Source organism: Anolis carolinensis, unplaced genomic scaffold (assembly GCF_035594765.1).
Source record: "Anolis carolinensis isolate JA03-04 unplaced genomic scaffold, rAnoCar3.1.pri scaffold_12, whole genome shotgun sequence".
Lineage (NCBI taxonomy): Eukaryota > Metazoa > Chordata > Lepidosauria > Squamata > Dactyloidae > Anolis > Anolis carolinensis.
In genome coordinates, this window is record NW_026943823.1 from 953,987 (window position 1) to 981,727 (window position 27,741).

At 41.1% G+C, this 27,741-nt stretch overlaps 1 protein-coding gene across 1 annotated transcript in view; it reads right to left on the minus strand.

The window, feature by feature from the left end:
* The window catches only part of ophn1 (oligophrenin 1), a 64,854-nt gene extending 39,076 nt beyond the window's left edge, over positions 1 to 25,778 (minus strand). Inside the window, exons 1-4 of the mRNA XM_062964037.1 lie at positions 25,397 to 25,778; positions 2,418 to 2,513; positions 1,029 to 1,090; positions 675 to 746 (exon numbers count right to left, since the gene is read on the minus strand). Coding sequence (XP_062820107.1) covers positions 675 to 746; positions 1,029 to 1,090; positions 2,418 to 2,513; positions 25,397 to 25,550 — 384 coding nt within the window. The 5' untranslated portion in view covers positions 25,551 to 25,778. The remainder of the gene's footprint in view (positions 1 to 674; positions 747 to 1,028; positions 1,091 to 2,417; positions 2,514 to 25,396) is intronic.
* Between the last annotated feature and the right edge of the window lie 1,963 nt (positions 25,779 to 27,741).

The following is a 27,741-nucleotide window of genomic DNA, read 5'->3' on the forward strand; positions in this document are numbered from 1 at the left end:
AGGACTGTGTGATGTATTTTCAGATGATGCGCGCAGATCCCAGACAAGTGGCCTTTTGCAGTTGGCAGATCGTAATTTTGTCAATGTCTATTGTTTCCAAATGCCGGCTGAGATCTTTTGGCACGGCACCCAGTGTGCCCATCACCACCGGGACCACCTGCACTGGTTTCTGCCAGAGTCTTTGAAGTTCAGTCTTGAGGTCCTGATAGCGGCTGAGTTTTTATTATTATTATTATTATTATTATTATTCCTATTTTTATTATTGCCCCTTGACATTGAAGAGAAGGAGAGACAGCGTGCATAGTGGTATGTTGCTGGACCAGGACTCAGAGGCCCATCTGCACTGTTATAATGCAAATTGGTCATATGATCCAGCTCAATGCAATATAACAACACTATAGGAGTCTACACTGAGCTGAGAAACCAGGGTTCAAATTGGGCACTGAAATCCATAGTGGCCTTTGTAAAGTCACACTCTCTCAGCCTCAGAGGAAGGCAAGCGCAGACCTTGAAATAGCTCAAAGCCAAGTGTGGTTTGCATAATTCACTCAGATTTTTGGAGACTTGGGTTTGAATTCAGCTCCTGTATCTTACTCAGAAACTTTGGGTATGTCACACTCTCTCGGCCTCAGAGGAACATGCTTTCAATCCATAATGAAAGGGGGAAAACTTACCTTGGCGACTCCAATCTGCTCCTTGCGGAAGTTCTCCAACGGTTTGATCAATAGGTCGCTAGCGTTTTGCACCTGGGGAAGAAAAGTGACACAAATTCAATAAGTCCTTTTCTAGTTTGAGAACGTTGGATGTTGTATTTCAGGTCGGAAGAGGGACACCCAAGTCTGTCCTGGGTTTCAGGAGGAATCTCCTCATTGGGTTGCTGTGGTTTCTTTGGATTGTCTGGCCAATGTGTTCCAATAAACCCAGAAAACACACAACACTCCAGTCTACCTGACCCGAATGCTGTCAATACCCTTCAAATGAAACCCTCCAAACCCTTGGGACCATCAACGAAGAGCAATGAGCCTTACCATCATGGATCTTTCCAGTTCAACCTCCTGGAGCAGCTCCGCAAATTCCTTAAAGGATTCGGCTACAAAGGAAAGCAAAGCAAAATAGATCCAAGGATTGAATCCAGGAAGCAAAAGCATAATCCTCAGTTACTGATACCATTAGAGCGTATCTGTATTAAAAAGTTACTGGCAAACAAACTTTTAAAAGAGATGCAAAAGAAAAATATTCATATGTTTAAAATAAACAAGCAAAAAATAAAGGGAGAACAAAAAATAAAGCAGGCTTTCCAAAAAATATTTTCAAGAATTTTTATCAAAAAAGAGAAATAGCACAAAAACAAAGATTAACATATCTTCAAAAGGAGAGTCTTCCAAGTATCTTGGAGGAGGAGCAAAAAATATTAAACTATCCAATATACATGAAGTGACAATGACCATCCAAAGGCTGAAATCAGATAAAGCACCAGGACCGGATGGCTTCAATGCAATTTACGACAAAGCTTTAGCATATGAAATAGCACAACCACTTCACAAAGTTTTGAACGAGATATATTTTTGAAAAAGGATATACAGTAGAGTCTCACTTATCCAACATTCACTTATCCAACATTCTGGATTATCCAACGCATTTTTGTAGTCAATGTTTTCAATATATCGTGATATTTTGGTGCTAAATTCGTAAATACAATAATTACAACATAACATTACTGCTTATTGAATTACTTTTTTGTCAAATTTGTTGTATAACATGATGTTTTGGTGCTTAATTTGTAAAATCATAACCTAATTTAATGTTTAATAAGCTTTTTCTTAATCGCTCCTTATTATCGAACATATCCGCTTATCCAACGTTCTGCCGGCCCGTTTACGTTGGATAAGTGAGACTCTACTGTATTAGAGACATGGCAAGAAGCCAGCATTACACTCATCCCAAAAGAAGATCAAGATCTCATACAAGTTCAGAATTGTAGAAGCATTTTTCTGCTCAATATGGAGTATGAAATATTCACTTCAATGTTGGCAAATAGATTGAAGGAAATATTAATTTGGAGATTCTCTTCATTTTCTCTTGTAGTTCAGGGGAATAGATGAAAGTTCATTGGAGGAAAATTGAATGGGATCCGGAGTCCAATTCCACCGAGACCGAGGCCGGACCTACACTGCCATATAATCCAGTTCAGAAACTGGATTATATGGCAGTGTAGATGGGGCTAGAGTCCATCAATGGCTCCCCTGAGTCTGAAAGACCGGAGCCGCCCATCAATGACCGTGCCGCTTGGTCAAGCCTCGCTTATGGGGTCACCGTAAGCCAAAGCCCACTGGACGGCAAATAGCCGACAAGCAAAACTCCACGGAGCGTGCCATGCTTTCAAGCATCGCCAACCAAAGTGCAAAGAAAGCGCTTACCGATATTAATCTCATCATCGGTCAGAGTGTCCCCGATGAAATCAAACTGAAAGGACTGGAGCGTCTGAGCGAACTTCTGCACGGCTGAGGAATAGCCTGTGAACGGCACAAAGGGAGAGAAATAGGGATTCGGAAACATTCAGCAACGCTAAGAAGAAGACAGTAGGAATTGAGGGAGACTATAGAACAAGTGGATTTACTCAATTGAGAGCGTCTGCCCTGGAAATCTCTCACTCAAAGGGTCTCTGTGAGTTGAAGCCATTGGCAATGCCCAACACTGGTCCAAAGCGCCCTATCTTCACAATGACTATTCCCTTGCTAAGTTGGATCAAAGAGGAGCATCTGATGTCCTTTTGGTTTCTCATTAACATGATAGACAGAGAAAACCAGAAAGGGGTTCTTCAGGCCCTTTATCTGAGAATAATACACGCTTGCAGTTGGATTCCTCATTACAAGCTGGAACTGTGATCAAAAGATTGCTCCCCGTCAGCTCTAAAGCAAAGATTGAATTAAAGGAAAGACTAAAGCAAATGAGAGGCTCCTAAAACTCCCAGCAATAAAGCCAGAGTTAAGAACTTGGCTTATGAGACACATTTCCAGATGCAAGAGATGCTTTCAAAAAGATGCAGGGAATCCATAAGGCTCAATGGAATTGGTCCAGTCTCCTTAGAACAAGACTAGGTCAATTCTGGTCTAGATCCACAGACCAAGGATACATCTTGTTTTTACTATTATTGTCTTTTATACATATACTAGCTGTGCCCGGCCACGCGTTGCTGTGGCAAAGTATGGTGGTATGGGAAATAAAATATTGAGGAATTGGTGGTAGTTACGGTAAAGGGTTATATAGCTGTGTGGAAGGGCCTTGAGTCTACACTGCCATATAATCCAGTTAAAATCAGATAATCTGTATTTTATAGGCAGTGTGGAAGAGGCCTAAGTGAGGCCTAACTCTGCCTATCCCCTGGGCTGAGTGGGTTGCTAGGAGACCAAGTGGGCGGAGCTTAGCCTTCTAACTGGCAGCAACTGGATAAAAACAATTATTCCTCTCCCTCTAATTAGGACTTTATTTTTCTTTTCTTTTTGTTGTATGAACGTAGAGGCATGGGTGAGGGTTTGTGCTGCCAAGTTTAGTGTTTCTGGGATGTGTAGTTTTGTTGTTTTGTCCTAGGCCAAAATTTCATTACCCTTTTATATATGTAGATGTTTATTATTATTATTATTATTATTATTATTATTATTATTATTATTATTATATTTAGAATGTTAATTTACGTTTTTGGTATTTTCTGATGTTATTGTATGTCGTTTGCTGTTTTATCCAGGCTTGGCCCCATGTACGCCGCCCCGAGTCCCTTCGGGGAGATGGAGGCGGGGTATAAAAATAAAGTATTATTATTATTATTATTATTATTATTATTATTATCTCACTATGTAGAAAAATTTGAAAAAAGTTCTATTCCTGGTATGAAAGTGTTTTTTTTTCCTATTTAATTGTGCAGTCCTTAGTCTGAAAGTAGTCATTCTACTCCAGAAAATTCAATTTTGTGGCTGCCGCAAACTCGGTTGAATTGGTCGGGACCCTATGCAATATCCATTGCAAAACGAGAGCAAAATGTGCTATAGCAGGATGTCCCTCCCACAAAGACAATGTTTGGGCAGTTTAATAAACTTTTCCCATGTTTTTGTGATAGAACCAGGAACAACAATCGTGTGACGTAGTGTTAATGCAGCTTGGTACCACTTTGACTCAATTCAGGCTTGGTCCCCATGTGAGCTGCCCCGAGTCCCCTCGGGGAGATGGGGTGGGATACAGGAATAAAATTATTATTATTATTATTATTATTATTATTATTATTATTATTATTATTATTATTATTTTATTATGACACAGCAAACAAGATATATATGCTGGATTTCGTATCACAAAATCACAAGTCGAACTCTTCCCAAGCGTCTAGGACTGTGTGATGTATTTTCGGATGATGCGTGCAGATCCCAGTAGGGTGGCCTTTTGCAGTTGGCCACCCTACTGGGTTATTATTATTATTATTATTATTTGATGGAATCATGGGAGTTGTAATTTTGCAAGGTCTTGAACCTTGTCTGTAAAAGAATGCCAAGGACAACTCTAAGGGATTCCCTAGTATTGAGCCAAGGCGGTTAAAGCAGTGTCGAACTGCAGTGTGGATGCAACCAAAATGAGAAACGCTGGCCGTATTCTCAGCTACAGGGATTCAATGTGAATTGACATAAGGCGAGGCAAGCAGACGTTGCTGGAGGGAGGAGCAGAGCGGGTTTGGTCTCTCCACAAAACGAAGAGGAATGATTTGCGTTGGCCTTAATTCAACATGACCTCATGGCGCTGAAAAAGCTTGGCGGCCAGGTTTGGGGCGGAGAAGGGAAGGCCCGTACAACAACATGCCGTTCCCATTTGGTTCCTTGCTCCGATCTATCACGGCTCTCCAAACCGACACACTTTGGCACATTTGCGCAAACCCTTTCCATCTGTCTTTGCAGAGTTATGGGGGAAAGAAAGAGTTCCTGGCAATACCTATGGAAAGGAAGGGGGGGACCCCAAAGCGGAGCCGTCCGGCCTCCATCTGTCTAGCCGTTGGAAGGTTTTATGAGCAAACTGTTAATCTGATTATGAAAAAGACAAGAGAGAGCGAGAGAGAGCGAGACCAGACTTGGAACAGATGCTGCCCGTTGGAAACATTTCCAACAAGAGTAATTTCATTGCACCAAAACCAATAGCTTTGTATTATTATTCCCAGTGAGTCTTTGTTGTGTCCGCAATAAGACCCTCTCCGCCTAGTCATCTTGAAGGAGTTCCTCTCGGAATGGCTTTGGAGACATTGCTTGGTCCACGGTACACATAAAACTCCTCCATTTTCCTTAAACTGGTTACATTATCTCCTTCGAGATTGCCAATTTCCTTAGATGTATTAATTCCTAAATATTTTATTGACTTCTTTATTTTTTATTCTAAACCATCTCTCTTCTCTTAATCCCTCTTCCTCTTCTTTAGTATAATTAAATAATAAGATTTCTGATTTATTCCAATTAACTTGAAGGCCTGTAATTTCTTCAAATTCTGTTAGGCGTGTCTCTAATTTTTTTAACTGTTCTATCGGATTTTCAAAGGTTAGTAGTCTGTCATCTGCGAATAAACATGGAAATGGGTGGAGGAGAGAAAATGGATAGAATCAAGCCCAATTTATTTTAGCATGAACTCTCATGTCGATCAGTCTGAGGATTTCCCAAATTCAGCCACTGAGCCCTTTTTGAAGCAAAAGTGTCTTCTGGAGCCTCAGGAAATGTTTATGTATTATATTATATATATTATATATGTAGTGTGTGTGTGTATATATACATATTGGGTATGGGCAAACTTTTTAACCAACTTAAACATAAACCCCAAAGACCAACCAATCCAACCCGCTTCTGCTTTCATGCAAGAAAAGCACAATCAAAGCACCCTCAACAGATGGCCATCCAGCTATTGTAATGATAACAACAACAGCAGCAGAAAACCCAGGGGTCACCTAATCGAACCTCCTTCTGACATGCAGGAAAAGCACAAGAAAAGAGTGATGGGAGGGAAATAGGGTTTGGGAAGAAAAGGAAGGCGAATTGGAACCCCAAGGGCTCCGCGGAGCACATTTTGGGAACCACTGGCTTAAAGCATCAACTTCTTTTCCTTTTATGATGACACAAACACAGCTATCTCTATGAATGCTCCATCATTCACCATGGTCTTAAAAACCCTCCCATTTCAATTCCATTTTTTCCCAAAATGTTTGAAGTACGAAATCGTTCTAAATCGATGCAAATCCCTAACGCAACCAATTCCAATTAGTTTTTGTTTTGAATGGCTCGGCTCCCTTACAGCTCTTTGAATTAATGCCACGCAAAGCATCTCACCGCTGTTTGGTTGAACGTATATTTCTCATTGGAAAGGCTACGTCTCTCCCATTTATCCATCAATAAGTGGCTCTGCTTCATCAACTTCTCGCCTTCCTGTTCCCATCCGCCTTTTCACCCCATTTTGGAAGCACTTTGCTTCCTTCGCGAGACACTGAACAAACATATTGCTTTGAGTCTCTGCCCAGAAAAAAGGGTTTGATCGTTTCTCTCTTGCTGGATACTATAGCATCTGGAAGAATGATCTTGCAAACAGATAAATGGGGAGGATTTGGCATTTCCAGAAAGAAAGGAGAATTGCAGAGTGAGCTATCCCAGGGATCAGAGAAATTTATTGTCGCGTCTGTTCCAAAAGCCCATTTGCATCCAAAGAGTTCCAGCAACATTGACAGTATGTCCCTGATCAGGATTCCATGCCAATGCCATTTTAACACAAAGGGATGGGAGAAAAAAAGATAATAATAATAATAATAATAATAATAATAATCTATACACATAATAAAAGTGAAAATATGTATGTGTGTATGTGACCACTTACAAAGACAAGCTTCCACTTCCACAATTAGCTCTAGCTCATACTACTCCACAAAAACCATCCTGCGCACCATTCATTCATTCGGGGACAATTTCATCCTAGATTTTCTGTTTTCCCTCCACCACAGGCATCCCAGTGTTTCTGACTCTCTCCCTTAGTGTGGAATTTGCATAACCCCGCCCACTGCCTCTCCCATAACCCTTTCCTACTCTTTTCTATGGCACACAACAAACAGCAGAATTGATCAGCAACTGAATATACTAGAGAGGTTTGGGGAGAATTCACCATGATTTATAGGAGTTGTAAGTACAGGGATGTATAGTTCATCTGCAATCTAAGAGCGCTCTCAACTCCACCAATGATGGAACCTGGGCTCCTCCCACTTCCTCTCCCGTAACCCTTTCCTACTCTTTTCTATGGCACACAGAAAACAGAGGAATTGATCAGCAACTGAATATACTAGAGAGAGGTTTGGGGAGAATTCACCATCATTTATAGGAGTTGTAAGTACAGGGATGTATAGTTCATCTGCAATCTAAGAACACTCTCAACTCCACCAATGATGGAACCTGGGCTCCTCCCACAGCCTCTCCCATAACCCTTTCCTACTCTTTTCTATGGCAGACAGCAAATAGAGCAGAATGGATCAGCAACTGAATATATCGGAAGGATTTGGGGGACTAACTCAACATGATGGAAGTTGTAGTTCACCTGAATCATGATGCCTGAAAGAGGTGCATGAGAGAGCCCTGGGCTTTCTTCAAACAGTCGACCCACCACCGACAACATCATCGAAGATGCCTTTCCAAGCTAGAGAACCGCAAGCGAGCCGTGCGACTTGTCAGACCAGTAAAACAAGGGGAGAAAAGCCAGCAGAAAAACCAACCGGCTCGAAAGCAAACCTGAGCTTGTCAGGGTTCCAAGTTTGCATCTTAACCCATTCATTTTCATCATCACGACTACAGAGACAGACCTTCATTTCGATATCCTTATGAGGAGAACTATATAGAATATATTAATTATAATTATATATACGTTTTTAAGGTTTTTATAATGTGTTTTAACAATGTTATTAATGGATCTGTTTATATGGTTTTGTTTTTGTGATTGCATTTTGGGCATTAAATTTTGCCAATTTTTGTAAGCCACCCTGAGTCCCCTCGGTGAGAAGGGCGGGGTATAAATGTTGTAAATAAATAATAATATCATATAATAATAATATTATATTTATTACATTACATTTTAAATATTATTACATTTATTCTGGGCATTGGCAGAGATTTCTTTTCAAGGAAGATAAAGTTGTCATAGTCGCTGCTCTTTGTTGGGAAAATGCTTTCCAGCCACCGATGTGGGCGAAATGTCAGGAGAGGATGCTGCTAGAACATGGCCATACGGCCCAGAAAACTCACAGCAACCCAATGATTCCGGTCAGGGAAGCCTTTGACAATGGCTGAATTGAGAAAATGACTGCATTCAGTCTACGGTGCAAACGCATCCCAGCAAAGCAGCGAGGACAGCTTCCATCTTCTCCCAACCAAATCGTTGCCTCACTAAGTGCCCAAGCCATGACCTGCTGAGCGGAGAACTACGTCTCCCATGCAGTGACAAGGAGGAGTGGCAACCAATCAGGACACCCGAAACCATGCCGTCCTCCCCCCCTCGGGCAGCAACAACGTCTGCCGCTCAACCAACTTCACAAAAGGGCTCCTTATGCGATGTCGCCGGAGGAGGAAGCACCCCACAAAGAGCCCATTCTTCTCCCCACTTGGGCTCATATGGGGCAGAAACTGCACTTCCCATGCTCCACATGATGCTCTCAGAAGGGACTGAGATCAAGGAAGGAGTCCTTGGAGACTGCCATAGACATGGGAGAAACATCAGGAGAGAATGCTTCTGGAACATGGCCATACAGCCCGGAAAACTCACAACAACGCAGTGATTCCGTCCATGAAAGCCTTCGACAACACATTTTGAGAGATATTTAAGCTTTCTGCAATGTGCAATATTAAAGAAATGGGGTCTTATACTAAATGCTACTTGAGATCAAAATATCTAAAAACCAAAGTATCGTATATACTTGAATATAAGCTGACCCGAATATAAGCCGAGGCACCTAATTTTACCACAAAAAAAACTGGGAAATCATTGACTCCAGTATAAGCCGAGGGTGGGAAATTTCAGAAATAAAAATAGATACCAATAAAATTACATTAATTGAGGCATCAGTAGGTTAAATGTTTTTGAATATTTACATCAAGCTCAAATTTAAGATAAGACTCTCCAACTCTGATCAAATCATTATTCTCATCTTCTTCAATGTAAATGTGCTTATGTATCCTTTTAATAATAATAGAGTAAAATAATACATGCAATAATAAATACAGGAAAATAATAAATGCAATAATAATAATGAGATCAGAGTTAAATAATAAATGTAATAATAATAATAATAATAATAATAATAATAATAATAATAATAATAGAGTAAAATAATACATGTAATAATAATAATAATAATAAATACAGGAAAATAATACATGTAATAATAAATTGAGTAGAATAATAAATGTAATAATAATAATAATAAGATCAGAGTGAAATAATAAATGTATTATTAATAATAATAAAATAGAGTAAAATAAATGTAATAGTAGCAACAATAATAGAGTAGAATAATAAATGTAATAATAATAGAGTAAAATAATAAATGTAGTAATACCAATAATAATAGAGAAAAATAATAAATGTACCATATATTCTCGAGTATAAGCTGACCCAAATATAAGCCAACCAGGATCCTCACCCGAGTATAAGCCGAGGGAGGCTTTTTTAGTCCTTAAAAAAGGGCTGAAAAACTAGGCTTATACTCGAGTATATACAGTAATTGATAAACCAGCAAAAAACACTAAGATAACAGACACAGCTTGGCTTTCTGCTACGAGACCAGAGCAAAACAAACACTGCTGAGTTTTCCTAGTCGATCGTTCTTTAAGCTTCCGCCTCGAAGGCCCCTTTGGGACGAGGAAATGGCTTTGAGACAGACAAGTTGCCACATTTCTGCACTGCAGCCATAAAACAATATTTGGTAAACACAGCAAAGAGAGATCCATAAACCTGATTGCATGTGACAGGTGAATAGAGAGCACATTGCAGCAGGGACGGGAGCTGAATGGAGTCATGAACGCATGCAGGAAACTCACGGGCCCCGGAATTCCTTGCATAGTTTATGGAGAGAGGAGGCGACATGCCTTTGGACACAACTGGCCCATTTTGGGGTGACAATAAAAGACTTCTGTCCAGGAGCAGAGCAAAGCGAAGGCCATGTATAGAGCTCAGTGCCATTCTTAGTCCCAACTGCACTATTCCTACAAGGTAGATCAGGCATGGGCAAGCTTTGGCCCTCCTTCCAGGTGTTTTGGATGTCAACGCCCACAATGTTGTATGTCAGCCTGTTCAATCTGTGTCGGTTCCTGTTCCTTCTGTTCAGCCTGAGGCTGACCTTCATGCATTGAGGATTGTGGGCCTGAGCAGACGGACTTAAGTGTAGATGAGACAGGTTCAGATGACCCTTCACTGAGTTCTACAGAGTTACACTCTGGTAGCGATTTGGAAGCTGGCAGCGAGGAGATAACCTTGAACCGAAGACAGTTTCACACCAAAGATAGGGAAGGCTCAGAAAAACTCAGGCGGTCAGCTCGTTTACAATTGAATAATAATAATAATAATAATAATAATAATAATAATAATAATAATAAGCCGCCAGCGGTCTCAGAAGGAAGAAGAAGTGGCTGGGGATTTTGGGGAGGGCTTTTATTGACTCGTGTTGCTTTCATTTCTCAGTCGAGACAACTTTGCCTTACCCTAGGTTCACATTTTCCAATTCACATTTCCAATGCTCTGTTTCCAAGAATTTATGGTGTTCCAGTTGGCCTTTGGGATTTCATATTGGCTTCTTGAAGTACTTTGCCAATGGTCTGGTTTTGCTATGGTGCCTGTGTTTACCTGCCTGGCTCCAGGGAATTTCTCAAACTGAAAGTCCAAAACACCTGGAAGGAGGGCCAGAGTTTGCCCATGCCTGTTGTAGATGCATCCTATGTCTTTGGACACTCTTCCTCTAAAAAGCACCCTATGTTTGGCCCGGGCTTTAGAGCAACGAGCGACAAGTCATGCAGCTTGCAACTTTCCAATCTAAAGAGTCTCCCCTTGCAAAAACAGAACCACCTTTGCAGCGCAAGGCCTCCTTCCCAGAGCTTCTCTCTGCAACATCAGATTTTCCTTTCCAGATCTCAATCCAGGCAGGAAGCCAAGTGAGTCACTCTCCAAGACGGTCCAAATGGGGAAACCTGACAAACTCCCCAAGAAGACTAAACCTTGTTTTTTTCTTCCTTCCCAGGCAATGTCTTCACTCCGTCCTCCACCTCTTGCAAAAGGGAAGGAAAGGAGGAAAGGGCATTTGCAAAACATCACTAACAGAGACCTGGAACACCAAGGATCCCATCCGAAACTTTGCAAAATGCATGACCAAAGGGCTCCGTGCTCTTCATTTTCCACACTCAGCAGCATGCTGTAAAATGCAAAACAAAGCAAACACAGAAAGGGAAAGAGAAGCAGCCAGGCTGCCAAGCGTTGGCCAGAGTCTGCTCCATGCTCTGAGGCCTTGTCGCAAAGCCAGGCCCAGCTGGGATCCGTCCGGAGAGAGATGAAACTCTGCTGGGCTCAGCAACGCCAAGGGGCCTCTCTTGAAGCATATAAAGTCATGGCTTAGGTCACAGGATTCAAGAGAGAACATAGGAATTGGATTTGGGAGGGAACACGGAGTACATTCCCCTTCAGTCTGGCCCAGGAAATATGGAGGAGGAGGATAGAACTTTGGTTGCATCTACACTGGAGAATGGATGCAGTTTGGGACCACTATGACTGCCATGGCTCAATGCTATGGGATCGGGGAGGTGTCATTTCGTGAGTCATCAACATAGAGAGAGATATATATACATTGGTGGAATCACCTCTGATTCGCTCCTACGCTTCCAAAGCAAGGTGTCCATCCTCCCTTTTTTTACGGAGAGGTGCGTTTTTGCTTATTCAACTACTTCTCAGCCCACCCAAAAGAAATGTTTGCATTCATGTTACAAGCATCCCAAATGTGTGGCAAAAAGAGCCATAGCTCCACTGTATGGTAACTACAGGTTCATAGATTCGCTCCATGGTATTTGGGCCGGGAATTGAGTCCAACCATTCAAGGAGCTCTCCGGAGTGCTGAACCTCACCCACAACAAGGCATTCAGCACCTTAGAGAGCGCCTGTAAGACTCCGGCTAAAACATGGAGCGCATTAACTGCTCCGATTGACAAGTGTTGTTTGACGCAGCTTCAGGCCAATTCGACGTCTGCCTTCCCAGTCTTAGGATCTTCTTGCATTCACACAAAGCTCCCCAAGGGATTTCCACGACTGAATGTCGATTCGATCCCTCATCTTCTGGGATCTCCATCCAACACTCTGGCCCCTTCTACACTGCCATATAATCCAAAATATCAAATCGGATAATCTACTTCGAAGTGGATGATATGAGTCTACACCACCACATTGTCCTGTTTTGTCTTTCAAGAAAAGCCTTAAGACATTCTGGTAAGTAAACTGCTTTACTTCAGCAAAACATAAAGTACAGTACACTCAGTGAAATAATGCAAAAGAAAACCAGGAATTCTTACTTCAGACAAAGAAACAGGCATAAATCCTGATGCAGACTTGGAGCAGGCACACAGAGAGTGAAGGCATGAGAGTCAGTTTGTTTCCAGCAAGAGCTGGCTGCACCTGCTTCTACTTTATAGCCCTGAGTCCCCTCACAGCTGCTAGGGCCATTTCCAATTACTCAGCTGCATTTCTGGCAGCTAATCTGAAGAAGGGGAATCCCTGACACACATAATCCAATTCAAAGCAGATGATCTGGATTTTACATGGCAGTTTAGAAGGGGCCTCAGGCGCCACACCTCAACACACCGGCTCCTAATACAAGAAACTGGATGGCCTGCAAAGACAGAAATAGCCTCCTGCAATTACGCCAGCCGCCCGCAATGCCACAGGACTGATTCTCTCAAGGCGAGATGTTTACCAGAAAGGCTGGTTTTGTTATTTTAAGACACTGTCTCCCAAGACTTTTGTCAGCATTCAAGGCCTCGGGACATTCGGCAGCCACAAGCCTGCTATATACAGAAAAGGGCAACCTAAAAGACCTTAAGGAAAAGTGCAGAGAGTTTGGGGTATAGAAAATGGGGCCCCATTGCTCCCCATGAAAACTAAATTCAGCACAGTTCAAAAACATTGGTTCCCATCACTCAGCTGCCCTTTTGTCTTAAAAACCCATTTGAGTCTGTATCTCAGGCTCAAAGGTGAGACTTACAATCCACATACAACGTGCACCCAATCCTCCTTATCCATTCTTACATTTTAAAAAGAAATCCAGACAGAGAGGTAAAAAAACAAAACAAAAATATAATAACAGCAAACAGGCAGGAAGAAGCCAGGCTTTGATGCTGTAAGGCCATTCAATGCTAATCAAAGTGGCCAACTGCAACATTCACACTTGTCTCAACAAGATAGTTCTTTCTTTCTTCCACTCTGGACATCATTCCAGATACTATAAACCCCACTTGCCTAGTTTCCAACAGACTCACAACCTCTGAGGATGCCTGCCACGGATGTGGGTGAAACGTCAGGAGAGAATGCTTCTGGAACATGGCCAGACAGTTTGGAAAACTCACAGCAACCCAGTCATTCCAGCCATGAAAGCCTTCGACAACACAGCAAATATATTCATAAGGATTGCAAAACCAATCATCTGAATCAGCGAGTCCCAAACTTCAGTTCCTATAGGCCTCTGCTTCCTCGGCCAATGATTAGGGATTCTGGGAGATGAAGTCCAAAACATTTGGAAGGCCAGAGTCTGGAAGCAATGCTTTCGGCTGAAGCTGGCTCCAGACTCAGTGCAATATCCCAAGGAAATCCCATGACACAATTTGCATCGGAGTCGCCACAATTCAGGCAACGACAGCAACAATAACTAGGATTTATGGAAGTTTCCTCATTCTTAATCAAAGACATATATTTTACATCCTAGTAATCTAAGTAGCCTGATCAGTCATTTAATGTAGTAACATTGTCGGCCTCGTGATACCACTTGACAAGATAAAATATTGTTAATACGACATGATATACATTTGCCATTTCTCGAAGACAGACCCAGATAGCACAAAATATAGATTAAGCCAAAGTTTGGAGTATATAAACTGCATTTGAGGCCATGAATTATTATTATTATTATTATTATTATTATTATTATTATTTTATGACACAGCAAACAAGATAGATATGCTGGATTTTGTATCACAAAATCACAAGTCGAACACTTCCCAAGTGTCTAGGACTGTGTGATGTATTATTATTACTATTATTATTATTATTATTATTATTATTATTATTATTATTATTATTGTATGACCCAGCAAACAAGATAGATATGCTGGATTTCGTCCCACAAAATCACAAGTCGAACACTTCCCAAGTGTCTAGGACTGTGTGATGTATTATTATTATTATTATTATTATTATTATTATTATTATTATTACAGTAGAGTCTCGCTTATCCAACATAAACGGGCCGGCAGAACATTGGATAAGCGAATATGTTGGATAATAAGGAGAGCTTAAGGAAAAGCCTATTAAACATCAAATTAGGTTATTATTTTACAAATTAAGCACCAAAACATCATGTTATACAACAAATTTGGCAGAAAAAGTAGTTCAATACACAGTAATGCTACGTAGTAATTACTGTATTTACAAATTTAGCACCAAAATATCACGATGTATTGAAAACATTGACTAGAAAAATGCGTTGGATAATCCAGAACGTTGGATAAGCGAGTGTTGGATAAATGAGACTCTACTGTATTATTGTATGACACAGCAAACAAGATAGATATGCTGGATTTCGTATCACAAAATCACTAGTCGAACACTTCCCAAGTGTCTAGGACTGTGTGATGTATTTTCGGATTATTATATATATATATACTTTGTGCCAGGAGCAACTTGAGAAACTGCAAATTGCTTCTGGTGTGAGAGAATTGGCTTTCTGCAAGGACGTTGCCCAGAAGTTTTGATGTTTACCATCCTCGTGGGAGGCTTCTCTCATGTCTGAGCATGGGAGCTGGAGCTGACAGAGGGAGCTCACCCGCTCTCCCCAGATTCAAACTGACAACCTTCAGGTGGGCAACCCAACCTTCAAGTCAGCAGTCCTGACGGCACAAGGGTTTAACCCACTGCGCCACCAGAATCTCCTTTCCATTATTATATATTTATTCTCCACTTTATCTCTCCTGAAGGAGGCTCAAAGCGGCTGAAAGCTTGTTTTGAAGAAATCCAATGCAAAGGTCGCAAATGTTCCACCTGTTCAAGGCTCTACAGCTCTGCTTGTACTTCTGGCGCAATGTAATACGGATTTCGCAGGCATCGTAAACTCCCAGAGTGCCCTTTCGTCCATTTTCCAGAGACGCAGAACCTGGGATTTTCCACCACCTCGACCCCGGCTGCAAAGACCTCCATGCAAAAGGCAGCGAGCAAAACAGAATATACTGAGCTCACGCAAATGCTTCTTGGGCTGACTTATCGAGAGGCCCGGACTATCTGCGGCTTCTGCTGCTTCTTGTAGGATCCAATTCCCATTCAGGGATCATCTCCTCCGTCTGCCTAAACCAGGGGTCCCCAAACTAAGGCCCGGGGGCCGGATGCGGCCCTCCAAGGTCATTTACCTGGCCCCCGCCCTCAGTTTTATAATATTTTATATTAGTTTTAATAATATAATATATTGTATATACATATAATATTGATAATAATCTTATGTTATACAATATAATACTAATAGTAATACCATATAATAATATTAATTGTATGTTATATATTACATATTATATAATATTATAGTGGTATAGTTCAATACAGTAATATATAATGCTAATATTGCGTTATGCTAATAATATAATATATTGTATGTACATACAGCTGCTCTGAGTCCCCTTCGGGGTGAGAAGGGTGGGATATAAATGTAGCAAATAAATGCAGTAAATAAATAATTAATTTTAGACTTAGGCTCAGCCAAAGTCTGACATGGCTTGAAGGCACACAACAACAACAACAACAATCCTAATTAACTTGACTATCTCATTGGCCAGTAGCAGGCCCACACTTTCCATTAAAATCCTAATAGGTTTATGTTGGTTAAAATTGTTTTCATTTTTAAATATTGTATTGTTCTTTCGTTGTTGTTGTTGTTGCACTACAAATAAGACATGTGCAGTATGCATAGGAATTTGTTTGTATTTTTTTTTTCAAATGATAATTCGGCCCCTCAACAGTCTGAAGGATTGTGGACCGGCCCTCTGCTTAAAAAGTTTGGGGACCCCTGGCCTAAACAAAAGGCAGCCTTTTGAGCCAAACGCTGGAGGATTTCTCTTCTGGAAACAGCGCTTGGCCTTGGCGACGGTTGCAACAGCCAAGTTCGGCAGGACTGAAGGAGGCAAAGGAAGCAAAGGATGAAGCCAGGCCTTCGGAAGCCGTTGCCAAATGACTGGCATCAATGCACACTCCTTGGTCACCGTTCCCCATTGACGCCTGCCTCTTACTCGAGTATAAGCCGACCCAAATATAAGCCGAGGCACCTAATTTTACCACAAAAAAAACTGGGAAAACATTGACTCCAGTATAAGCCGAGGGTGGTAAATTTCAGAAATAAAAACGGATACCAATAAAATTACATTAATTGAGGCATCCGTAGGTTAAATGTTTTGGAATATTGACATCAAGCTCAAATTTAAGATAAGACTGTCCAACTCAGATCAAATCATTATTCTCATCTTCTTCAATGTAAATGCGCTTATGTATCCTTTTAATAACAATAGAGTAAAATAATACAGGTAACAATAATAATAATAAATACAGGAGAATAATACATGTAGTAATAAATAGAGTAAAATAATAAATGCAACAATAATGCAACAATTGCAACCTCATTGTTTTTAATTCAATGTTTTAATACCGTGTTGTGTTTTTTTCGGCTGCTGTGTATATATTATTATTGGTTTTTATTATTGTTCTTTGATGGTTCATATTTTATTTTATCATTGTTTTGTATCCGATTTTGCTGTGAGCCGCCCCAAGTCCCCTTCGGGGCAGATGGGATATAAATAAACTTATTATTATTATTACTATTATTATTACTACTACTATTATTATTATTATTATTATTAATACAGTAGAGTCTCACTTATCCAACACTCGCTTATCCAACATTCTGGATTATCCAACGCAGTCTGCCTTTTAGTAGTCAATGTTTTTGTGGTTAATCTTTTCAATACATTGTGATGTTTTGGTGCTAAATTCGTATTATCCAAGCTAAACGGGTCGGCAGAACGTTGGATAAGTGAATATCTTGGATAATAAGGAGGGATTAAGGAGAAGCCTTTTAAACGCCAAATTAAGTTATGATTTTACAAATTTGACAGAAAAAGTAGTTCAATACACAGTAATGCTATGTAGTAATTACTGTATTTACGAATTTAGCACCAAAACATCACGATGTATGGAAAACATTGAATTGTGAACATATTGCATCGATGCAGCCCTAGCGCAGAGCATGCAAACCGCACATAGGAAGGCTGCCAAAATACAACTTCAAGGGTCTATTATAGGGGCGAATTTGGAAAATTTGGAAAAGGCAGGAAGGAGATGAAGGAGCCGTTTTCAGATGAAGCCGACCGCAGGCCTGTGGTTGCAGCTCTTCCATGAGCTTTTGCAGTCAATAAACAGGCCTCTCCCTTTTCATATCATGTCGAGGCACAGGGTTCCTTTTTCCTTTAGGAAGCGAAAAAGAGAAAGATTGTGCTAACTGGGATGCAGTCACTTGGCAAATTCTGGGAAGATATGAATTTATTTTTTTCCGAGAACAGATGGATCTGTCAAAGGAGGACGCCCTTAAAGAACATTTTGGCATCTCCATCCTAAAAATAGACATGCAAAAATAAGACAGAGATAGAGATGCAGGGATATAGATATAGATATATAGGATGTGAATATGGTTTAAGCCAGGGCTCCTCAAACTTTTTAAGTGGAGGGCCGATTCACAGTCCATCAGACTGTTGAGGGGCCAGACGATGAAACAGTCCAAAATTAGGATTGTTGTTGTTGTTGTTGTTGTTGTGTGCCTTCAAGTCATTTCAGATTTAGGTCAACCCTTAGTTTAGGGACCCCTGATCTAGATGATCTCAAGACCATAGGTAAGCAAAGAGACCTCCAAAGACCATCTAGATCAGGGGTCCCCAAACTTTTTAAACAGGGGGCCAGTTCACCATCCTTCGGACCATTGGAGGGCCGGACTATAGTTGGCCAGCAAGCAATAATAATAATAATAATAATAATAATAATAATAATAATAATAATAATAATAATATCAAGTCCCACCTCCCAGTAGCAAAGCACTGGTGGGATCACAAACCACAAAATAAGAAAATTGCACAGACAGACTATAAACAGAGGCACAACTATGTGGCCCAAATGATTCATTGGAACTTATGCCTCAAGTACCACCTCCCAGCAGCAAAGAACTGGTGGGATCACAAACCTGCAAAAGTATTAGAAAATGAGCACGCAAAGATACTGTGGGACTTCCGAATCCAGACTGACAAAGTTCTGGAACACAACACACCAGACATCACAGTTGTGGAAAAGAAAAAGGTTTGGATCTTTGATGTCGCCATCCCAGGTGACAGTCGCATTGACGAAAAACAACAGGAAAAACTCAGCCGCTCTCAGGACCTCAAGATTGAACTTCAAAGACTCTGGCAGAAACCAGTGCAGGTGGTCCCGGTGGTGATGGGCACACTGGGTGCCATGCCAAAAGATCTCAGCCGGCATTTGGAAACAATAGACATCGACAAAATTACGATCTGCCAACTGCAAAAGGCCACCCGACTGGGATCTGCATGCAACATCACACAGTCCTAGACACTTGGGAAGTGTTCGACTTGTGATTTTGTGATAAGAAATCCAGCATATCTATCTTGTTTGCTGTGTCATAATAAAATAATAATAATAATAATAATAATAATAATAATAATAATAATAATAATAATAAAGAGGGTTGGAAGAGACCCTTTGGGCCATTGAGTCCAACCTCCTTCTGCCTTTGTGCACCAAAAGCACAAGCAAAGCACCCCTGACAGATGGCCTCCCAGCCTCAATGTTGTTGTTAATAATAATAATAATAATAATAATAATAATAATAATAATAATAATAGAGGTGACCCCTTGGGTCATTTAGCCCAACCCCCTTCTGCCTTTGTGCTGTGGGGGCCGGATAAATGGCTTCGATGGGCCGCATGTGGCCCCCGGGCCTTAGTTTGGGGACCCCTGATCTAGATGATCTCATCAGGCCATCACTAAGGAAAGAGACCTCAAAGACCATCTAGATGATTTCATAAGACCATCGGTAAGGAAAAGGATCCTCAAAGACCATCTAGATGATTTCATAAGACCATCGGTAAGGAAAAGGATCCTCAAAGACCATCTAGATGGTTTCATAAGACCACAGGTAAGGAAAGGGGCCCCCAAAGGCCATCTAGACGATCTCATAAAACCATAGGTAAGGAAAGTTACCCTCAAAGGCCATCTAGAGCAGGGTTCCTCAAACTTTTTAAGCTGAGGGCCGGTCCACAATCCTTCAGACTGTTGAGGGGCCGGATTATCATTTGAAACAAATACAAACAAATTCCAATGCACACTGCATATGTCTTATTGGTAGTGCAAAAACAACAACAACAACAATGAAAGAACAATACAATATTTAAAAATAAAAACAATTTTAACCAACATACATTTATCAGGATTTCAATGGGAAGTGTGGTCCTGCTTCTGGCCAATGAGATAGTCAAGTTAATTAGTATTGTTGTTGTTGTTGTTGTTGTTGTTGTGTGCCTTCAAGTCATTTCAGACTTTGGGTGAGCCTAAGTCTAAAATTTATTTATTATTTATTTACTGCATTTATTTCCTACATTTGTATCACACCCTTCTCACCCCAAAGGCGACTCAGAGTGGCTTACAAATTATATGTACATACAATATATTATATTATTAGCATAGCACAATATTAGCATTATATATTACTATATTGAACTATACCCCTATACTGTAATATTATTAGTAATATTATATGTAATAAAGAATATATAATTAATATTATTATATGGTATTATTATTAGTGTTATATTGTATTACATTATAATATTATTATCAATATTATATGTATATACAATATATTATATTATAAAACGGAGGGCAGGGGCCAGGTAAATGACCTTGGAGGGCCGCATCCGGCCCCCAGGCCTTAGTTTGGGGACCCCTGATCTAGACGATCTCATAAAACCATCGGTAAAGAAAGTGACCTCCAAAAGCCATCTAGATGGTCTCATAAGGCCGTAGCTAAGCAAAGAGAGCTTCAAAGACCATCCAGATGATCTCATAAGACCGTAGCTAAGCAAAGAGAGCTTCAAAGACCATCCAGATGATCTCATAAGACCGTAGCTAAGCAAAGAGAGCTTCAAAGACCATCCAGATGATCTCATAAGACCATCAGTAAGGAAAGGGACCCTCAAAGGCCATCTAGAAGATCTCATCAGTCCATCAGAAGACCATAGATAAGGAAAGGGACCTCAAAGACTATCTAGATGGTTTCATAAGACCATCGCTAAGCAAAGAGACTACCAAAGACCATCTAGATGGTCTCATAAGACCAGAGATAAGCAAAGAGACCTCCAAAGTAGACTTAGGTCAACCCTAAGTCTGAAGTTTAGGACAGGGGCCAGGTCAGTGACCTTGGAGGGCCTTAGTTTGAGGACCCCTGGTTTAAGCAAAGCAATCCATGCTGCAACAATCCGTTGTATTTACTATCACCGTGCTTCCTTGCAACTCTTTTGCAACAAACTGTTAACCAACAGACAAAAGAACACTAATTGTTTCAAAGTTGCCCAGAGAATATCAACGCTCGAGAAGAAACAAATCAGGTGAGATGTTTTGCAAAGGAGGAAACAAGAGTTATGTTTACTTTCTGGAGTTTGCCATGAATTGTTACAACTCAACCTTTTGCATTTCTCTCCAACTCTGGCTCTGTTTATGGGCCACAGAATGAGGAAAGAAGCAGGTGACGCCTTTTGACGCATTTGCTGACACCGTCCCAGGCTTGGAAAGAGGAGGCCCAACCCACTGCAACACAAAGCCCGTCTCATAACACTATGTAACAACATTGGGGGAAAGAATGCTACTGGAACGTGGCCTTGCAGCCTGAAAAATTCACAGCAACCTGGAAAAAATGTGTTTCCCACAATACGGTCAATCTGGAACTGTTTGGAGACCAGCCTCTGCACCTTTGAGGCCCTGAACTATGTCCAGGACTTGCAATGCCATCATCCACAGCACAAAACTATTGGTTTTATCCCAGATTAAGTGGTGAGTGCAGACGTCAACCTACTCTGGAGACCCTTTGTCATCTAGATGACATATTTTCCCCAAAAGCTCCTTACTGTGGAACCAAAACAAAAGACGGACCCTAATGGGTTATTGTGTGTTTTCTGGGCTGTCTGGCCATGTTCCAGAAGCATTCTCTCCTGACGTTTCGCCCACATCTATGGCAGGCATCCTCAGAGGTTGTGAGGTATATATGGCCATGTTCCCAGAAGCATTCTCTCCTGACGTTTCGCCCACATCTATGGCAGGCATCCTTAGAGGTTGTGAGGTATATATGGCCATGTTCCCAGAAGCATTCTCTCCTGACGTTTCGCCCACATCTATGGCAGGCATCCTTAGAGGTTGTGAGGTATATATGGCCATGTTCCCAGAAGCATTCTCTCCTGACGTTTCGCCCACATCTATGGCAGGGATCCTCAGAGGTTGTGAGGTATATATGGCCATGTTCCCAGAAGCATTCTCTCCTGACGTTTCACCCACATCTATGGCAGGCAGAGGTTGTGAGGTATATATGGCCATGTTCCCAGAAGCATTCTCTCCTGACGTTTCGCCCACATCTATGGCAGGCATCCTCAGAGGTTGTGAGGTATATATGGTCATGTTCCCAGAAGCATTCTCTCCTGACGTTTCGCCCACATCTATGGCAGGCATCCTTAGAGGTTGTGAGGTATATATGGCCATGTTCCCAGAAGCATTCTCTCCTGACATTTTGCCCACATCTATGGCAGGCATCCTCAGAGGTTGTGAGGTATATATGGCCATGTTCCCAGAAGCATTCTCTCCTGACGTTTCGCCCACATCTATGGCAGGCATCCTTAGAGGTTGTGAGGTATATATGGCCATGTTCCCAGAAGCATTCTCTCCTGACGTTTCACCCACATCTATGGCAGGCATCCTCAGAGGTTGTGAAAATGAACAAAATCTGGCTACCAGTATTAAAAAAACTCAAAAATCAGAACAGTAAATAAGAAGCAACACTCTGAAAACAGAGGAGTTCCAGACAGGAATCAATCAGGGGCAGCTAACAACTCTGAACAAAGGATGCCCCTAGGCAGGAAGAAGCCAGGAGATGAAGCTATTCAATGCTAATTAAGGTGACTAATTACAACATTCACACTGGCCTCCAACTGACAAGAGTTCTTCTCTCACCCTGGACTTTCCAGTAGAGTCTCACTTATCCAACATAAATGGGCTGGCAGAATGTTGGATAAGTGAATATGTTGGATAATAAGAAGGGATTAAGGAAAAGCCTATTAAACATCAAGTTAGATTATGATTTTACAAATGAAGCATCAAAACATCATGTTATGCAACAAATTTGGCAGCAAAAGTAGTTCAATATGCAGTAATGCTATGTAGTAATTACTGTATTTATGAATTTAGCACCAAAATATCACGATGTATTGAAAACATTGACTCCAAAAATGCGTTGGATAATCCAGAATGTTGGATAAGCGAGTGTTGGATAAGTGAGACTCTCCTGTATATAAAAACTCCACTTGCCTAGTTTCCAACAGACCTCACAATCTCTGAGGATGCCTGCCATAGATGTGGGCGAAACATCAGGAGAGAATGCTTCTGGAAAATAGCCAGACAGCCTGGAAAACACACAACAAACCTGTGATTCCAGCCATGAAAGCTTTCGACAAAAACATCGGACCCTAATGGCTTTCCAAGGCGGTCTGGGCAGATGGCGCAGAGACCGCCTTGCGATTAAACCTATGCGCCGGAGATGATAAACAGATGGAGCAACAGCTATGGCTCCGCCCCCAGAAAACAGACACACAGATTTGGGCCTGTTCTTGCAAAGCCCGAGACCTCCAAAAGCTTGAGCACAGATGCGCAGCAGAACATGGAGTTCTTGGCTTTCAGCGAGATGCATCCTTCCAGCCAAGCCATATCTCACATGCACATGGATGTCTCCATCCACATGGCTTTCCTCACAGTTTCCAAAGGTCAAATCAAGCGTTTTTGGCTGTAAAGTGTGCACATCACAATGGGTTTGCAACGCTGTCCAGTCCTTCCTTTGGAAGTCATTCTACTCCAAAAACTTTGGTTTTGTGGCCGTCACAAACTAGGTTGAATTGGTTGCGATATCGATTGGAAAACTATCACAAAATGTGCCATAGCATCATGTCCCTCCCACACACACACAGCGTTTGCAGTTTAAGAAACTTTTCACATGTTTTCCTGATAGAACCAATTAGGAAAGACATTGATAACCCAGGAGCAAAAGTCATGCTACATAGTGTAATTAACCCCATAAAACTGTGTAGACTTATCCATGGTTCACGGTGAATACTATGCCTTAACTCTTAGCAAAACAAAAAAAAAAACACCCACAAAGAAAACCCCACACATTTCGAGTGACTGCATGATAGAAGCAAGAATATTACATGTGCAAAGATGGAAAAACACAGAACTACCCTCAAAGGAAAAGCGGATTGCATATTATATTATATCATTTTTATTATATTATATATTATCTATTTATAAAATATAATAAATATATAATATTTATTGTATTATATTATGTCTGTATTATATTATATTTATCATATTATTGTTTATATTATATTCATTATATTATATTATATATCATATTATTGTTTATATTATATTCATATATTATATTATATATATTTACTAGCTTTGCCCGGCCACGCGTTGCTGTGGCTTATGGGAATCCTTTGTTGGCCAGATGGAATAGCAGTGAATAGCCTTGCAGTCTCAAAGCCTGGCCGTTTTCTAGAGTTGCTGGAGCTTTTTGTTATATGAACGTAGAGGCATGGATGAGGGGTTGTGTTGCCAAGCTTAGTGTTTCTGGGATGTGTAGTTTTGTTGTTTTGTCCTAGGCCGAAATTTCATTACCCTTTTATATATATAGATAGATTATATTATATTTTGTCAATGTATACAATAGTTATTATATTATACAGTAGAGTCTCACTTATCCAAGCCTCGCTTATCCAAGCCTCTGGATTATCCAAGCCATTTTTGTAGTCAATGTTTTCAATATATCATGATATTTTGGGCTAAATTCATAAATACAGTAATTGCAACATAACATTACTGTGTATTGAACTGCTTTTTCTGTCAAATTTGTTGTAAAACATGATGTTTTGGTGCTTAATTTGTAAAATCATAACCTAATGTGATGTTTAATAGGCTTTTCCTTAATCCCTCCTTATTATCCAAGATATTTGCTTATCCAAGTTTCTGCCAGCCCGTTTAGCTTGGATAAGTGAGACTCTACTGTATTTATATTATTGTTTATATTATATTCATGTCATAGAGTGACATAGTGCCATCCTTGTCCCCCTGTATCCACGGATTACATGTCATAGTATGAAATAGTGTCATTCCTATTCCCCTTTATCCACGGCTTCCATGTTATAGTATGAAATAGTGTCATCCCTATACCCCTGTATCCACGGATTACATGTCATAGTATGAAATAGTGTCATCCCTATACCCCTGTATCCACGGATTACATGTCATAGTATGAAATAGTGTCATCCCTATACCCCTGTATCCACGGATTACATGTCATAGTATGAAATAGTGTCATCCCTATACCCCTGTATCCACGGATTACATGTCATAGTATGAAATAGTGTCATCCCTATACCCCTGTATCCACGGATTACATGTCATAGTATGAAATAGTGTCATCCCTATACCCCTGTATCCACGGATTACATGTCATAGTCTGGGAGAGTGCTATGCTTGTCTCCCTGTATCCACAGGTTCCATGTCCTAGAGTGACATAGTGCCATCCTTGTCCCCTGTATCCACGGGTTCTGGACCCAAAGGGCCCTTTGAAGGCTGGATGGATGGGTGGGTGGGGGCGCTGCCCTAGGAGGCCAAGGCCGGGTCTGAGGGGTCTGCCCGAGGGGAGGGAGGGCGCTGGGTGGGCGGAGGGGGGCTCGGAGTGGGCACTCACTGCGTATGGCTCCGATGAGGGCGCTTCCGTCCTTGATGACCTCCTTGAGGCACTTGTTGGTCCTCTCCAGCTCCTGCTCGTAGCACTTGAGCCGCTCGCGGAAGTCGGGGCTGTCCGGCCAGCAGTCCACGAACTCCAGCGGAGGGTGGCCCATGGCCCCCGGGGAGGAGGAGAAGCAGAAGGAAGGAGGACGAGGAGGAGGGAAAGAAGCCCCGCCGGAATGAATGGCCGAAGGCAGGCAGGGAGGGAGGGAGGCGGAGATGCTGGGCTCCTGGGCTCGTGAATCCCAAGAAGCCCCAAGGCCTCTTCCTCCTCCTCCTCCTCCTCTTTTCTGGCCTCCTTGTTCTCCTCCGCCTTCTCTTTCTCCTCCTCCTCCTCCTCTTTCTCCTCCTCTTTTCCCTCCTTTCCCTTCTTCTCCTCCGCCTCCTCCTTTTTTCTCTCCTCCCCTTGCTCCTCCCTTTCCTCCGCCTTTTATCCTACTCCTCCCTTTCCTCCTCCTCCTTTCCCTTCTCCTTCGCCTCCTCCTCTTTTTTTCTCCCCCTCTTTCTCCTCCCTTTCCCCCACCTTTTTCTCCTTTTTTCTCTCCTCCTCTTTTCTCCTCCTCCTCCTCCTGCTTCTCCTCCTCTTTCTCCTCCCTTTCCTCCGCCTTTTATCCTACTCCTACCCTGTTTCCCCGAAAATAAGACATCCCCGAAAAATAGGACCTAGTAGACATTTTGCTGAATTGCTAAATGTAAGGCCTCCCCTGAAAGTAAGACCTAGCAAAGGTTTTGTTTGGAAGCAGGCCCAGCACCTGCCAAACAGCACACCAAAGCATGCAGGATTGGTAAATGTACATACCAGCTGTACATGGAAATAATGGTAGTAACAAGAAATTCTTGATAGAGGATTCAGTTTGTCTGGTTATGTTCATTTGTGATGACAACTACTGTACAGTATATAATAAATGTTCATTTTTTGTTCAACAATAAATGTGAATTCTTCTTCATGGAAAAATAAGACATCCCCTGAAAATAAGACCTAGCACATCTTTGGAGAAAAAATTTAATATAAGACACTGTCTTATTTTTGGGGAAACACGGTAGAATCATAGAATCATAGAGTTGGGAGAGACCTCATGAGTCATCCAGTCCAACCCCATTCTGCCAAGAAGCAGGAAATCGCATTCCAAGCACCCCCGACAGATGGCCATCCAGCCTCTGCTTCAAAGCCTCCAAAGAAGGAGCCTCCACCACACTCGGCAGCAGAGAGTTCCACTGCTGAACAGCCCTCCTCCCTTTCCTCCTCCTCCTTTTCCTCTTCTTTCTCTTTTGCTCCTCCTCTTTCTCCTCCCTTTCCTCCTCCTCTTCCTCTTTTCCCCTTTATATATAAAATACTAGCTGTGCCCAGCCACGCGTTGCTGTGGCAAAGTGGTGGTGGTGGTATTGGTTAAAAATTGTTGTGTAATTTTTATTTGACGTTATTTGCAATTTTTTATTAATTTTATTGTAAGTTATATTTTTATTTATTATATTTTATTATTTTCTTGTATTATTTTTAGTTATTTTCTTTTATTATAGTATTTTATTGTATTAATTTTAGTGTTTTTTATTATTTTTATTGGGTTGCTAGGAGACCAAGTTGGAGGAGCTTACCCTTCTAACTGGCAGCAATTGGATAAAAGCAATTATTCCTCTCTCTCTAATTAGGACTTTATTTTTCTTTTCTTTTTGTTGTATCAACCTAGAGGCGTGGATGATGGGTTGTGTTGTCAAATTTCGAGGTTGGGGGGCCTGTAGTTTTGTTGTTTTGTGGGTCGCTGTGATGCCATCACTCTTTTCTATATATAGATACAGTAGAGTCTCACTTATCCAAGCCTCTGGATAATCCAAGCCATTTTTCTAGTCAATGTTTTCAATTTATCGTGATAATTTGGTGCTAAATTCGTAAATACAGTAATTACAACATAACATGACTGCGTATTGAACTACTTTTGCTGTCAAATTTGTTGTATAACATGATGTTTTGGTGCTTAATTTGTAAAATCATAACCTAATTTGATGTTTAATAGACTTTTCCTTAATCCCTCCTTATTATCCAAGATATTCACTTATCCAAGCATCTGCCGGCCCGTTTAGCTTGGATAAGTGAGACTCTACTGTATATGCAACTTCTTTATAAAATGTAACAAAATGTAGCCCAGGTGACTGTCTCTGGGCTATATTTTGTTACATTTTATAAAGAACTTTTATACATTTTATATATATATAAGAAATAGAAACAGTATACAAAAATTCATGAAAAAACGTTTACAGTGTATTAAAGGGTTATACCTATGATAGAACTTAGAGGTTTGCACAGCTGCT